This window comes from Perognathus longimembris, chromosome 5 (assembly GCF_023159225.1).
Source record: "Perognathus longimembris pacificus isolate PPM17 chromosome 5, ASM2315922v1, whole genome shotgun sequence".
Classification (NCBI taxonomy): Eukaryota; Metazoa; Chordata; class Mammalia; order Rodentia; family Heteromyidae; genus Perognathus; species Perognathus longimembris.
This window is the reverse complement of record NC_063165.1, coordinates 39,430,189-39,447,109: the sequence shown is the minus strand read 5'-3', so window position 1 is coordinate 39,447,109 and position 16,921 is coordinate 39,430,189. Positions and strand designations below refer to the sequence as shown.

General features: G+C 39.5%; 1 protein-coding gene across 1 annotated transcript in view; it reads right to left on the bottom strand.

Annotated features, from left to right (window-relative positions):
* Window positions 1–15,686, bottom strand: part of Nectin3 (nectin cell adhesion molecule 3) — a 39,748-nt gene extending 24,062 nt beyond the window's left edge. The window contains exon 1 of the mRNA XM_048346575.1: window positions 15,258–15,686. Coding sequence (XP_048202532.1) covers window positions 15,258–15,420 — 163 coding nt within the window. The 5' untranslated portion in view covers window positions 15,421–15,686. The remainder of the gene's footprint in view (window positions 1–15,257) is intronic.
* Between the last annotated feature and the right edge of the window lie 1,235 nt (window positions 15,687–16,921).

Here is a 16,921-nt window from a genome sequence, read left to right as displayed (position 1 = left end):
ATACCAATGTTGCAGGATACATACTTAATAGTACCTTCATCACTTCTCAAAATACTATTGACAAATATATAGAATTTGGAACTGAAAATATAGTATCATTAACACTGACACCCTAAAAGCTAGTAAAATACATACATACAAGATCTGTGTACAGAAAACTGTAAAACCCTGATGAGAATCAAAGAACTAAACCAATGAAAAGATAAATAACTCATGTTCACAGATAGGAAGACATAATATTGTCAAGATGTCAGTCCTACATAATATTGTCAAGATGTCAGTCCTTCTTAAATTAGTATATAGACCAAATCAAGACCTCTGCAAGTTTTCTTACAGATATTAACAAACTGATTTTAAAGTTTATATGGAGGAGGAGGGCAAAAGACCCAGAACATTCAATACAATATTGAAGGAAAGGGGCAGGGCCAAAGACTGGCACTATCTAACCTTAAGCTGCACTATGAAAGCACCATAATCATGACATTGTGGCATTGGCATAACAATGGACAGATTAGTAGAGAAACTAAAAATAGATACACACAATCAATCTTTTCAAGAGGAGCAATGGTAATAACACAACAAAGAAAAATATTCACAAATGGTGCTGGAATGCATGCAAAGATATAAAGTTAGATATAACTCTTCACCAACATTAACTTAAAATAGATCATTAAGCCTAAATATAACAGTTAACACTAAAAATTCGGCTGAAACAAAATGTGATGGTATGACAATGGCAAAATATATAAAAGCCACAACTGATGTTAAAATCAAATGTCACTAAATTAAACAGCATGGAAACTAAAAATTTCTGCTTCATAAAATGCACTAAAAACAAGTGAGATCATTCAAAAACTGAGGGAAAAAAGTTTACAAAAATATATCTGATAACTGTTAACACACAGAACGACCTCTTGTAACTCAATAAACTTGTTTATTTTCCAATATACGAGTAGTGGGTAGGTACTTGACTAACAAGTGCAAGCCCTGAATTCAAACCAGTTGATCAATAACATCTTTCAGTAGATGAATGCATAAGATGTGGTAAGGCCAGACAATAGATATTATTCAGAATTAAAATTATATGGCTATCAAAGGACAAGAAAACATGGAGAAAATTTACATACATAAGACCATCATTATGCCGATCTGAATACATGTTATATATTCTATGACATTTGGGGGGGAAAAAAGCAAAACTTTTTAAAGAACTAAAAGATCAATGGTTGCCAGTGGTTAGGCAGTAAGGATGAATGGGTACAACACTAAAACATTTTAGGACTTACTAAAACATTTTAGAAATTATGATATTCTAATGGTGAGTACATGTCATACATTTGCCAAAACTCACCAGTGTACGTCACTGGAAGTTAACTAAACTATGCATGGCAATAATGAAGTAGCACTCAATTGTAATAAATGTACCACTCCGAAATATGCTACTGATCGTAAGGAATGTTGTCGTGCTGGGGGAGGGAAGGCAACATGAGAATACTGCATTTTCCATACAAAGTAAAACTGTTGTTAATAAAAACAACATGGGGCTGGGAATGTGGCTTAGCAGTAGAGTGTTTGCCTAGCATGAATGAAGCCCTGGGTTCAATTCCTCAGCACCACATAAACAGTAAAAGCCGGAAGTGGCGCTGTGGCTCAAGAGGTAGAGTGCTACCCTTGAGCAAAAAGAAGCCAGTGCTCAGGTCCTGAGTTCAAGCCCTAACACTGGCAAAAAAAAAAACCCGGAATAAAATATCTATACCACATAATAAAATAAAATAAATTGATAAAATGACATAATGAATATTAATTTCAAAAATATGTTGAAAGCAGACAAAAAAAACCTATGGTGTAATTTCATTTACATCAATCTCTAGGAAATGAAAACTACAGTGACACAAAACATCAGTGCTTGCTTGAAGAGGGGTATGAAATGATTCAGAAGGCATAAGAAAACTTCTGGGATGACAGATAACATTCACCATGGTGACTGTGCTGAAAGATTTACAGGTACATACTTGTATCAAAACTTAGAAATAGGCCATCTTCCACCTTAATAAGGCTGAGAGATTTTTTTTCCTTTTTAAGGATAATAAACTAAAGATCATTTCATACATAATAATAAGTTGTGAAGACTTTTACTATGAAAGAAGGCAAAAAGACTGAACAGAGGTCAAAGACAACTAGGGCAGAAAAGGAGCTTTTTTTCTTTTTAATGGAAGCTACATACTACATTTGTATGCTGACCCAGATGACTGAAATGGAAACCTTATACTACAATAGATGGATAGGCTAAATACTGAAATAATGTCCTTGGCAACAGTATGCAATACCATACAGAATTAGAGAGGATGGTTTAGTCACTGGCTGTGTATTTGTTACAGAAGGACAACTGAAGTAGGACAGACAGGCACACAAATGGCAGTAAATGTTCATATTACTATCTGCTCTCAGAAACAATACACAAAAATATCATCTGAAAATGAGAAGGTTCTAGAGTCTTAAAAAGTGAGCAGTAGTTGTCGGGAAGAATAAATGGACTTATGACATCATGCAGGTTGAATATTCATGATTCAAAATGCATAGGACCAATAATATATCACAATTCAGAGTCTCCAGAATTTGGAGTATTTCTAAGAAACTTGTCATTTGAGGACTGCTAATCTGACAAAATTTAATTACATGTTTAAGAGTTCAGATTTACAGTTTCACATTAGAGATGAACAACCTATAGTAATCAAAGTATGTGTGGATCGCCTGAGGATCTCTAAAATCAGTATGCAATAAACTAGACTACATATTCACAGTCATATTTAGTTGTTACTCTGTTAGATTTCATTCTATATATTATATTCAATATATTATACTCAACATAATATTATATTCAATATATAGTGAATTTTCTAGAAGGGACATAATAATGCAATAGACTTGAATATAGAAGAGCATGAAAAGCCAGCTGTTTTCTAGTAAAACAGACAATATAGAGATTTGCAAGATATAAAACAATGCTATTTTTCTAGGAAATATTGCTTCCTATAGAAAGATCTGTTAGCATGTCATGTATTTATTAGTGCTCCTAAATTAATTAGGTAAACCTCTTTTGTTTTTCGATAATGATGGCAACTTGTGTGTGTGGTGTGAGTATGCTGGGACTGAGGCTTGAACTCGGGGCCTAGGTTCTGTCCCTGAGCTTTTCTGCTCAAGGACAGTGTTCAATCACTTGAGCCATAGCTGCATTTTTGGCTTTTTTGTGGTTATCTGATTATGAAAGTCTTAGGTACTTTCCTGTCCAGGCTGTTTTGAACTTCAATCCTTAAATCTTAGCCTCCTAAGTAGCTAGGATTAGAAGTGTGACATCCTTTGATTTCTTAGCTTTAATTTTTAACCAAGTAAATACTGAGAGATAAGATCTACTTTAATGAAAGCTCACTCAGTGCAGTCTTCAATGATCTTTCAGTGTAAAAAAGATCCTGGGACCAGAGTTTGAGTCTTGCTAGCTATGAAAATGTAGGATTTCAAGATAGTATTTAGAACCATATGAAGTTACTAATTTTTTTCCTTTCTAATTTTTTATTTGTAGTGTTCTAACACATATAAACAGCAGTATCCGTAATATTTCAGATAATTTCATTAATAAAATTAAGGTGTTTCACAGATCTGTTTTGTTAAGAATCTATCCAGGCAAGAATACAAAATACTAGGTACAAAAGACAACTAAAGAAAGTATTGGCTGTGTGTCGATGTCCCCATCTTTACAATTACTTTATTTACATTCAGTAAGGATTTCTTTTAGAAATACCTGTAATTTTTCTTTTAGTGTTACTTCTTTGAATATGAAAAATGACAGACATTTCCAAGTTAAAAATACATAAGAAGGTATATTTGGAGAGTTCTTATTTGATAACTTAATATACTTCATTTTATATGTACTTTCAGGGTAAGTAAGCATTTTTTTTCTTATTTATTGTCAAGGTGATGTACAGAGAGGTTACAGTTTCATATGTTAGGCCTTGGGTTCATTTCTTGTACTGTTTGTTACCTCCTCCCCTCATTCCCCCCTCCTCCCTCCCCCTATGAGTTGTTCAGTTGGTTTATACCAAATGGTTTTCCAAGTATTGCTTTTGGAGTTGTTGGTCTTTTTACCTTTGTCTCTCGATTTTGATGCTCTCTTTCACTTCCCTAGTTCTAATACCAGTATATACAGTATCCAGTGTACTCAGATGAGATACAGTAATAGTGCGGGTACAATCACAGGAAGGGGATACAAGAGGATCATCAACAATAGAAGCTACGGTTTCACATTGCATGTTGAAAGTAATTACAACAGTATATAACAATCGTTTCCATAACATGGAATTCATTTCACTTAGCATCATCTTATACATTCATAGGGGCATAGCTATTAGGCTCTTGTGATCCTCTGCTGTGACTAGCCCAAACCTGTGCTAATTATTCCCAATAAGGGAGACCATAGAGTCCATGTTTCTTTGGGTCTGGCTCACTGCACTTACTAATTTTGATTTACAGCAATATCAATCCAATCAGCTGCCTGAGTGTAGGCATGAAGGCGACAAAGAACAAGGTGTAAGCTGTGTTGTGAGTTTCATAAGGCAAACACAATTACAAAAGAGATAAGACAAGGGAATTGGTGTAGGCACAGTAGTAGTTTTAATGATAAGACTACAGCATGTAAATTGGTAAAGAAGAAAAGAAAAGGAAGTAGAATATAAAGATTACAGAAATTAGTATTTTAAAATAATTATTGGAGCTGAGGTTCTAGGTTAAGCAGATATATAATGAGAGATGGTGGCTGGGTGACAAGAGAGTCTATTTCTCTGGAACTCAATCTTCACATGTATAAAATGTCTTATTTTAAAAGTATACATGTCAAAAGGCATTTACACACATTATTCCATTTGATCTTCACACATCTTATCTCACCCCCCCACCCTGTGTGGTCATCACCCTGTGTGGTACATGGGTTAATTTTTTTCCATGTGAGGTTAAGAATCAAGATTTATCCTAGGTCATGTAAATAACAACAGACATAATAATCCACAGAATAAAGAAAAGCTTTGCAATTGATAGCATTTTAGGTATGCCTTGAAAGCTAAGATTTTCACAAGGCTACAACTACTCCAAGCTAACCAAAGATCTTGTATGAGAATATAAAAATATAAATAAAACTGGGAAAGAAAATTGAATGAAAAATAAGGAAAGGATAGCAATCAGAACTGACACACTAAACTAGAAATGAAGTCTTCTAATTAGTATACACAAAGTTTAGCATTTCTTAGAAAGCTCTGTTCCAGCTAAAAGCTATATATGACTGAGTTTTCTATTAAGCTAAAAAAATTCAATGAACCTTAAAAGTATATGGAAAGGGATCAAAGCAGCCAACTTTGAAAAACAAGATCAACAAACTAATACTTCCCAATTCCAACGCCTTATATGTCAATAGGGTAATCTACTGTTACATACGAAACTGGGATGCAGAGGACCACGGTTCAAAGCTAGCCTTAGGCAGAAAAGTCTGAAAGAATCCATTTCCATACCCAGCAAAATGCCATACTGGATGTGAGGCCACCATTTCATTCACTATTAGTTGATGTTATATTTACTTTTCCCTCCAAGTTCTAGCCTAAGCCCCAACAACATCCACATTCACTTATTCTCAAAATATAACACTTAAGTCATTAAAAAAAAGACCAAGGCCTCTCTGTAACTCCTCTTTCTTACACCTATCTTTTTAGTTTTCTTAGTAAATGTCTACTAAGACTAGCCACCCTGTATTCTGACTGTTTCTATTTGCTTTCTGTTCCTGGACTTTTTCATGTTAATGTGTTTCTTTCACAAAGATATAACAGTCTCACATCATAAAAATTCTTCAATTAAATTCTTCACTATTTCCTCAATTGTTAATTCCTTGGGGTTTGACTTTTCTTCCAACAGTTGCATTTGTCCACTTTTTCAACTATTTGGCAGATTATTTGTCTCTCTTCTTCTAATAGTTTATTCAAAATACCCCAATTTTATGAAATTTCTTTCCCTTCCCAGACATACTTTCTCCTGATGTATCTCCTCCCATTGTGTTCTCTTTTCCCTCTCAAACAATTCATCTCATCCAATCTAAATACCTCAGTCTTGATAATTACCAATTCCACATGGCACCTACTACCTCTCATTTCCAACTATCCATCAAAATGCCCCAGAGGCATCACAATTAAAATGCCTCCAAAAATAATTTAGTTTATTAGTCAATCACTTCACTATCCTTTCCTAGTCATTCAAAAAAGAAATTTGAATTAGTTCACATGTAACTTATTCTTACTCATTCACAGTATCTAAACATGTGATCTACTTCTCCGATCTATTCCTCCCTTCCAATCTCTCAACCAAGCTGTCATTTGCCCTTGAATCCTCTCTTCTTATAGACCCAGTTTTGCCTCTGGCATAGTACTCACGTACACACTTAACTACAGAGTGATACAATATTTTCAGATTACAAAGTTAACTCAAAAGCTTTCTTCAAGCTGGGGTTCACTGGCTTACATCTATACGTTTAACTACTCAGGAGGATGAGACTCTAAAGGATCAAAGTTTCAAGTTAACTCAGGCAGAAAAGTCTGAGATTCCATCTCCAATCAAATAGCAAAATGCCAGACTAGAAATGTTGTAGAGCACCAGCCATGAGCAAAAAAAAGTGTAAGTGTAAAGCCCTGCGTTCAAGCTCTAGTACCAGCACAAACAAAAAACTTTCTTCAAAAGCTTCAAAGCTTCTCACTGAAGAGTTGGTATGTGGTAGTACACACCTATAATCCAAGAGGCCTATGATAAAGGATCCCCAGTCACATCAAGCCTGGGGATACGACATGTTTGAAAAATAAATAAAAAAGAAAATAGTGTAAACCAATAAAACCAAATCAAAACTTCCCTGTATAAAACTCATGCTTGAACACTAATTCTTCCTAGAGTCATCTCAGTAGTCATTAAACTTATAATTATCCTTCTTGCATTAAATTTCTCTCACAAATGGAAACCTAAATTTTCCTTCACGATTAAGATAGAAAATTTTCTCCTCTTTAAGTCAGCCTCTATCCCTAGGGATCATGGGACTTTTTAATAGGATTTTTATAAAGACCCCTATACTGTGATTTAACTTTCACAGCAATTCTGTAACAGAAATATTGTTTAGCCAATGGTACATAAGATGAAACAGAAGAAAATGGATCTACCATACAGAAAGGGAGGAAGGAAAATACATGCTAATTCAGATCTCCTGACAGTTAAATTTCACATTTCTTGGGCTGAGGGTATAAAATTAAAAGTTTGAATTTCTTAAGGGCAAAAAATTTCCAAGAAACCTATCACAGACATTTGTGTGTAAGAAGAGACACTCTGTATTTTAAAAAAGAAAAAAATCTTCCCTATTTGAAATAACCAAGTATACCAAATAGACTCTTCTCTTTTCATTAGCTTTCCCTGACTCTTCCAGAACTTAGTGAACTTTTTTTAAAGCTATGTCATAACAATATGTTACAAATGTCACACACACACGTGTGTGTACACACATATATACCATGTATGCTTATATATGAATTTGCACATGTATTTTTTCTTTATATGCTAGTAGTCTATGCTATTTATGAGCTTCAATGTAGCCCATAGGCCTTAATTTACCATGGTATCTGCTATTTTACCAAGCACATGTATGGTTAGTACTCTATCATCTATGTTTTGATCAATGTTCAGTTATCTCCAATTCTCAGTTCCGGTTCTAAGTATTTTATTTTTGGATGAGAGGTCAATTGTTGTGATTAGATAAACTTTACCATATTTTAATAATAAACATTAGTAGGCCCATTCTTAAAATTTAAAGTTCACAGGTCAAGGAACTATTCTTACTTTTCATGGGAGAAAAATCTACATACACAATGACTATGTAAGATGACTGTAGAGGGCAGCAAAGCAACAGTAGTATCTTAAAAAAAAAAACAAGTATTTTTCTTAGTTCACTTCAGATTTATTTTTGAATTTTAACTCAGGATTTAAAGCTTTTCAAGGACAAGAGATTTTTTTTTCTTGGAATGTAACAAGCAAACTTCACACCATAGATATACATTTTTCACTCTCAACTGTAAATTTAACAAAAATACATCAACACCTAAATCCATATAGATACAGACAGACAGACAGACAAATTAGGTAAAAGCTAAGTTGGATAAGTGATGAATGGTTTCAAAATAGCCATCATAATTGTTCACTCTTGTATAATATTAAAGTTGAAGATGTTTTCTCATAGAAAAAAATCCTTTTTTTAACTTTATTTTCTTAAATACAGAAAAGAATGTCAATAGCCTAACTAGATGGTTAAATGTCCTGCTGAGAAAAAATAGATGTTTTTATTAGTATTACTAATTCCAGTCATAATGTTTTATTGTGATTTAAAAGTATTCTGTGAGGGCTGGGGATATGGCCTAGTGGCAAGAGTGCTTGCCTCGTATACATGAGGCCCTGGGTTCAATTCCCCAGCATCACATATACAGAAAATGGCCAGAAGTGGCCCTGTGGCTCAAGTGGCAGAGTGCTAGCCTTGAGCAAAAAGAAGCCAGGAACAATGCTCAGGCCCTGAGTCCAAGCCCCAGGACTGGCCAAAAAATAAAAATAAAAAAATAAAAAGTATTCTGTGAGACTCTTATCTCCAATTAACCAACAGAAAACCAGAAGTGGCACTGTGGCTCCAAGTGGTAGAGTGCTAGCCTTGAACTGAAGAGCTGAAGAGTTCAGGGACAGAACCCAGACCCAGAGTTCAAGCCCCATGACCAACAAAAACAAAAAACACATACATGCTCCATATATGGTGGTTTAGACATAGGCAAATTTTTTTTTTGACACAGACAATTTTGCAATGACAAAAAAGACTTGCATTCTTCCTGGAAGGTCTATTGATAAAATCTTCAGATTAACATTGGGTATGAAAACAGAAAATAAAGAGAAGACTAACATATTTCTGTAAAGAATCAAAACCAGGTTAAGAAATAGCTCAGGTAACACCTTTAGGTCTATTAACCTTTTTGAGCTTCTACCTCAACTTTGAAATATATATGTCTTTCAACATAGCAACATCAGAGCATACCTCTCTATAGTGGGTTGTATTTACCATAATATGTTCTGCACAACATAGTTTCTGCAACATAATCAGTGAAACAATTTGCTGAAGAATTTCTTAGACCACTAGTAAAATAGGCACACTGTGACTTTTCATTAGGAGTATTATTTCTCCCATCCCCAAATGCATTTAATCATGGTACTTCCAACAATATACCTTCTTAGTATGCTACAGAAACACTTTGAAAAACACTGTTCTAAAACTAAAAAATGTGTTTACTTTTTACAAGTAGTAAGATAAAACTTCAAGGATAAAGTAATTCTTCAAGCACTTACTAGGTAAGAAGAGCAATGTAACCTACTTTCAGAAATAGTGAACAGACTTGCACTGTCCAAAATGTTAGCCACCAGCCACCATGAACTTGACTATCAAGTACATGATCTGAACAAGTGTAAGATATGAAAAAATATTTTTAAGCATAGTATAAAATAAAATGTAAAATATATAAATTTGTAATTTAATTGAATAACTCAAAAAAGTTGTTATCCACATATTAAGATTAATTTCACTCTTGCATTTTAATGTAACATTTGAAAAACAAATCCATGTTTCTACCATACAATGTTGGGCTAATCTAAACCTGATTTTGCTAGTAAACTCTTGAAATAAAAAAATCTCAGGGGCTGGGAATATGGCCTAGTGGCAAGAGTGCTTGCCTCATATACATGAAGCCCTGGGTTCGATTCCACAGCACCACATATATAGAAAATGGCCAGAAGTGGCACTGTGGCTCAAGTGGCAGAGTGCTAGTCTTGAGCAAAAACAAGCCAGGGACAGTGCTCAAGCCCTGAGTCCAAGCCTCCGGACTGGCAAAAACAACAACAACAACAACAACACACACACACACACACACACACACACACAAAACATCTGAACCAGGAACCAATGGCTCATACCTATAATCCTTACTATCCTGAAAGCTGAGACAGGAGAATGGCAGCTCCAAGCCAGCCCAAACAAAAACAACAACAACAAATCCATGAAACTCTATTTGCAATATAACTTGCAAAACACAGAACTGGAGGAGTGGATCAACTAGTATAGCACCTATCCAGCAAGCAAGTTTACCATTACCACAGGCCTAGCGAATAGTGATTGCCCACCCTTTGTTGTTTTACTTCTTCTGAGGACACCTAGGCTGTGTATCTGATAAAATATCTACTGAGTGTAACAGCCTATTTAAAGTAAGATTCGTTTTCAATTACTAAGAACAAACTAAGCAAAAAACACAATTATTATAACCTCTCATATCTACAGTTGCATGCATACATAGGATGTATAAGCCTACAAAATAATATGAAATGCTGAAAAGCATGCTGTCATTTCTTAGCTATTAAATCCAATTATGAGTTTGTATGCTTTTGTACATGGATCAAATTCTAGTTTATGAACATCTATGCTTAATGCAAGAGTTCTCTCTTACCTGTTTTACTTAGGATAATGAATAGTTATCAATTATCAGGTTTGCACAAAATACACCCTATATTAAACAGGTAAAAATTAAAATCTAAGTATAAATTGACTTATGTTACTAAAATAACCATAGTAACTACAATATGGATAATATACAGACTCACTAAAATTTTAAACTGAAGACTTACATTATAAGTGAGCCACTTGGGGAAAAAATTCAAATTCTACCCTTGAAAAAGGGTAGAAACTTGATACAAACTTTATTGTAAACCCCTGCAATTCCAGGTACTTGGAAAGCTGGGTTGATAGGATTTCAGTTCGAAGTTAGTCCAGGCAAAAAGTGAGACTCTATTAAAAAATGAGCCATGTAGGGCAGGATATGCCTGCTACCCTACAAAGTAGAGGTAGAAGGATTAAAGTCCCAGGCAAAAGACCTACATAGCACCTGAATAAGAACCAAGTCTTAAAAGTGGAAGGACTACAAGTATAGCTCAACTTACAGAGCACTTACCTAGCAAGTTGGAAGTACCACCAAAAATAAATAAAAACAATGGAAAACACAATATGGATTAAACTATGTCAAAGCTTATTACAACCATAAAAAGTGTAAGTTTAATGAATTTCAGGAAAGACTATATCTTCAAAATTTCAAAGGAAAGTTTAAACTAAAATATATTAAATCATTGAAAGCACAACAATGCTCAATTTTTGGATCTGAATGATTAACACACAACATTATCTTTACAATTCCATCTGACATAAGTTATTTGATTTGTGCCTACATTTATACATTAATAGTAATTTATACTTAAATGCTCATCTTTCCCAAGTCATATAATACTTAATGTTAACTTTTAAGAAGGCTTAACAGATTAAAAAATATACTACAGAAATATATTTACTAACAGAAAAATTAAGGAATATCAAAATTAGTCTTTTTAGCAAGGACATCACTGTCTCCTTTTCAATGACTTTCAAATAATTGGCAACAGCTGACAAATTCTATTTTTTTAACTATTCAGAAGCAAGATGCATGTCAGTTGTTGAGTCACTAAAATTACAAATATATAAATACATATAAAAATAGGTTAAGAGTCTAATTCAAAACTCTAAATACTAAATGCTCCAAAAATCAAAAAGCTTTGTAGCAATACCACAAGTAGAAAATAAAAAACTACATGAATTACTTCATGGAAACATTATTAATGACTGTATGAAATTACCTAGCTTCTTTAGCCAAATTTCTAAGACTTAAAAAGACTGGCAGTTTGTTGATCTGTAAAATTCTCATTTTAAAAGTTCAGTTTACGAGGCGCTGGTGATTCTCACCTGTAATTCTAGCTACTCAAGAGGGTGGGATCTGAGGATCATGGTTTGAAGCTAGTCTAAGCAGGAAAGTCCATGAGACTCTTACCTCAAATTAACCATCAAAAAGGCCAAAACAGAATTGTGGCCTAAGTGGTAGAGACTTGAGCAAAAACATTAACAACAACTACTCAGGGCCAAGGTCCAGGTCCTGAGTTTCAAGCCCAGTACAGACACAAAAGAATAAATAATCAAACAAGCAACAGTTCAAAATTAAGCTAGACATGATGATACTTGGCTATACTACTAATACTAAGGATGCTGATGTAGAAAGACCAAGGCCAGCCTGGGCTATGTAGCAAGACCCTGTCTCTGAAAAGTTTAGTTTTTCATGTAGGTGCTGTAGCTAACACCTATAACCCCAGCTGCTTGGAAAGCAAAGATCAGAATGATCTATTTTCTAAACTAGATGGGGCAAAACTTTAGGAGACTGCGGCTCAGCCAATGGCAGATGTGTCTATCATCCCAGATACGCACAAGAGTAAGATCCAGAACAAGGTTCTAAGCCAATCCTGGCAAAAAAAAAAAGTTCCCCCCAAAAACCTGGAGAAGGGGTGTCCTCACAGCTATGTTGGGAAGTGTAAATAGGTAAAGAGGAAAGATTGTGGTTCAGACCAAGCTGGGCTCAAAAAATAACCAGCAAAAAAAAAAAGACTCAAGGGTGTGGGGCTTCACTTGTAAAGCATTTGCATACATGCTTGGCAAGTGCAACACCTTGAGTCCGAACCCTTATTACCAAAAAGGACAAGTTCCTCAAATAAGACAGTGTATATTCATATGCTCAACACCAAATCTGACATGAATTGTACATAGATTTCACAATATGAGGCCTCTAGTATAATACAACAAAATAACATGATAAAAATAAACCAGTTAGAGATACTAGGTGTTAAGCCACTTAATCAAAAATAGTAGCAAAAAGAAAATCATGTATAAAAAACAAATATTCTGACTAATAAGCCACCAGAGCTGCCTAAAAATGTTTCCAACTCTAAAATTGTGCCTAGACAAACATAAGCACATACCACATGCAGTAAATAGTACTATGCATGTTAATGTTACTAACATTAAAGGTTAGCTCAACAAGTTGTTAGGACAACAACTTAGATGAAGCAAATTCTGTTTCCATTTTCACTAAGCATCCCTAAATCACAACTGTGTCCTACTCAAAGCCTGAATTCTAAAATAGAAGTTGATGGGAAAAGAAAAAAAACTGTCAAAAGAGTTCACAAATTAGGGTGTTATAACACTATGAGCCAAATAAAGAAGCTCTTTAAATGAGCAGTGCACAATACCACAAGTGAGTGTCTATGTCTACAACTACCCCAGAACTGACACTCAACTCTAACTTAACACCTTCTCTCTAAGTCAAAGTCCACCTACCTACAACTGATTAAGAGGTTAGGCTGTAAAAGAATATATCCACCTCCTCTAATATCACATTATTAGAGTTCCAAACATCTTTCTCCCATGTGAAAACCTATGTATTTCTTCTAATAGGAACCAATGCTCATTTACACAACCACTATGAAATCAATTGTAAATTCTATCTTCCACAACAGTTGTCACCTACCTCCAGTCTCCCATGGATTTTGTCTAACTAGACAAGTGCAACTCTGTGGAGTTTCTTTACAGAAACTGTCAGGATAGTAAAGTGTTAACACTTCCTCCAGCTACCCCCCAATTCAACTGTAAGCAGATATACAATCTTAATGGAACATAAGAACAGCATGCAAATTCAATCTAGAATCTTTTATCCAAGGGGTAACAGATTAAGAACCAAACATCTGGGAAGTGGTGCTACACAGTGTACATTAAATAGCACACCCTTTATAATACCACACTCCATGTAAATCAGAAACTTTCACTATAGTTCAGAAAATGTGGTGGTGAATTGGTAAAGGAAATCAGCCCATTAGAGGCACTCACACACTGAATGTTTTAACTTCTGCCTCCTTCATAACCAACTACCCCAACTCACTTACCAATAGCAGGAGCCTGTCCTCTGAATCTCTCTACCTAATAAATTTGCAAGTCTCTCCTTTTAGTGTAGGATTTCATGATATACTGAAAAACAGCCTTTGAGGAAGTCCACGTTTCTCACCAAGTAAGATCTCGTGAATGAATAATGTACTGCAGCATTCTGCTATTACCCAGACATTTAATCTCCAAAGACTTTCCCAAATCACCTCTGTCCACTGATTATCACCTATTTTCTCTCTCTCATGAAAAGGAGATTTTTTTTCTTTTACACGATCTTTTATTAAAAAGTAGGCCTCAAATCTCAGCTACCATGGAACAGAACTTAACAAGAGATTAGCTCCCAGACAAGACCAGAAACTATTTCCCCCTCCCACCCATTAATTTTTTTTAAAAAAGGGGGGAGGAGGGGGAGAGGGGACAGAAAGACTTGGGGGAAAGCAGCCCGTGGCTATTTTGATTACAACAGCCAGGACATAGGCCCGTTTAAATCAAGTATTTAAAAGGTAAAATCTCGGTCTTGGGGGCAAAAATGCAGCTTTTTAAAAAAATAAGCGGGAGTAGCTTGAGATGTCCCACAATGGGAACCTAGCACCTCCAGGGCTTGACCCGAAGAGATCCAAAGAATGTGGCCGGAGGACGAAGAAAAGGGGGATGGGGAAAGGGGAGGGGGGGGGGGACTGGCAGCAGAGGATGCTGCAGGAGGGTGGGTTAAGATGGAGCCTACTCCTCGGGTTGAAGGCCATGAGGAGTGGACCCGAAGGCTTCGCTCCCTGGGGCTCTGATCCTCAGGGTGGCCGGGCTCACAGCTCCAGATTCGCGGGAGTGAAAAGAAAATGTTAAATAATAAAATCAAAAGGAAGAAAGAAAAAAAAAAAAAAAAGGAGGCGGCAAGCGTGCACCCCGACATCTCAACTCCAACCCGGAGTCCGCACCCTCCCTCCGCTCGCTCTCACCAAGGAAGTAACGGTCCCCGGAGCCCGCCGCGGAGCTCGGCGCACCCAGCCCGGACCCTCGACCCGCGCGGCCCCGGGGGCGAGGGTGGAGGGAGCGGGACGCCGGGCGTCCGGCGCGGCGCTCGCCGGCTCGGCCCCCCTTTCCCCGGCCTCGCCCCGGGGCGCGGCGAAAAGTTTCCAGCCAAAGTCCGCGGCGCCCGCTGGTTCAGCCAACTGCCGAACCTAACTGCCTTCCGCGCCCGGACGGCGACCATCCCGCCCGCCTGCCCTGGCCCGGCCCGGTCCGGTCTAGCCCTATCCGGCCCGGCCGGGGCCGCCGCACCCGGACCCTCGGTCGCGCCTCCCCTCGCCCGCGCCGGCCTCCGCGGTTCACCTACCGCAGAGCCGGGAGAAGAGCAGCAGCGGGAAGAGCAGGAGCAGCAGCAGCGGCGGTGGCGTCGGGGATGGCAGCAGGAGCCCGGCCCCGGGGGGAGAGACGGAGGAAAGTTGTGCTTTGCCGCCTCCGGGACACAGCGGGGCCGGCCCCGGGGTCCGCGCCATCCCCCACCCTCCCCCCGGCTCGCCCACCCGCCCCCCGGCTGCCCCGGACCCGGCGCCACCGGCTCTGGCTGGCGGCAGCAGCAGCGGCCGCGGCGCGGCGGCGGTGGAAGGTCCGGCGCGCGTGTCCCCTAACTCCCAGCTCTTGCGCCGTCGCCGCCGGCTGACACTCTACCGAGCGCTCGCGGATGCCTCGACTCCGCCGTCGCCGCCGACGCCACTGCCGAAGCTGAGGCGGGAGCCGCCCGCCGCCGAAGCTGCCGCCGCCGCCACTCCCCTCCCCCCCGGTACCCGCCCGCCTCCAACTCCTGGGAACTCGGAACGCACCACCCCGCCCTCGCAGGAGGGGGGGGAGGGAGAGAGAGAGCCGACCCTCCGAACTGGCGCTGGGACTCGCCCGCCCTCTCCCGCAACTCTGCAACCCGTCTGATCCGGCGATGCGAGCCGAGACTCCACCCACTTTCCCCTCCTACATACGCTCCTCCCCTCCCCCCCCCAAAAAGAATCCCTTCATCCACTTTGATAACGGGGGCCTCTCCCCCAACAAGAGGTTCAGAAAGGACAGGACAATCTGGAATAGGTTAGCTGGCCCCGCCCCTCACTCCGCTTCGTCTCCCCCCCACCCAGCGTTTCCAATGGTCTCGCCCACTCCGCCCCTCGCGGGTCCCCGGCGTGGCCGGGGCGCAGACGGAGCCGGGAGGGCGGTGGGACCAGCCTGCTAGGCGCTGGTCTCCGGAGCGGAGCGGAGCGGCTTGTCCCGGTGGCGGGGACCCTGGAGGAGGTGTAGGGGAGCTTGGGGAAGGCAGGAGGAGGCTGCTCCTCCGTGGGCCACGCTAAAGGTTCCAGGCTCGGGAAGCTGGGACGCACGCAGCCTGCAGCGGGACCCGTCGTCTCCCTCCCCAGCCCGCCGGGGCGCTGGGGGACTGAGGGGAGCGACTTTCTCCTTGCTGCTCCCCAGGACCGCTGTGCCCCCTCCCAACGAAATCCTCCTTTTCTTCCCCATCCCTACTTCTCCCCCGTTTGCCGAGGTCTGCACGGGCCTTTCCCCAGCTCCTTTCTCCGGGAGGACGGCCGGGTGGAAGGGTCGGCGGAGCTGAGTGAGGAGTTCCCCGGCCCTGGCATTCACTTCCCCCGTGGCGGACGGGCTGGTCCACGTCCCGCGCCGGACTGGCCACTGGGGGCCGTGGATATCCACTCCACACCCGATCCCGGTGCCTAAGCCTTTCCGAGGGCTTCCAGCACTACGGTGGTGGGTTTTTTTTTATTGTTGTTGTTGTCGTTTGTTTGGGTTTTTATTTATTTTTTTGGTTATTTGTATGTTCGCACACGTGCCATTTTATTTTCTTTTTGGTCTTCCTCCGGAACCCCTCGCAGAAAAGCGATCTCGGGGAAGGATTTAAACGTGTAAAGGAGGAATGTCTGTGGGGTTTTCTTGTCTTTTACCAAGACCCTCCTTACCCCCAATTAAGCTGTCCCGGCGCTGTCCTCTCCACCAGTGCGGTGA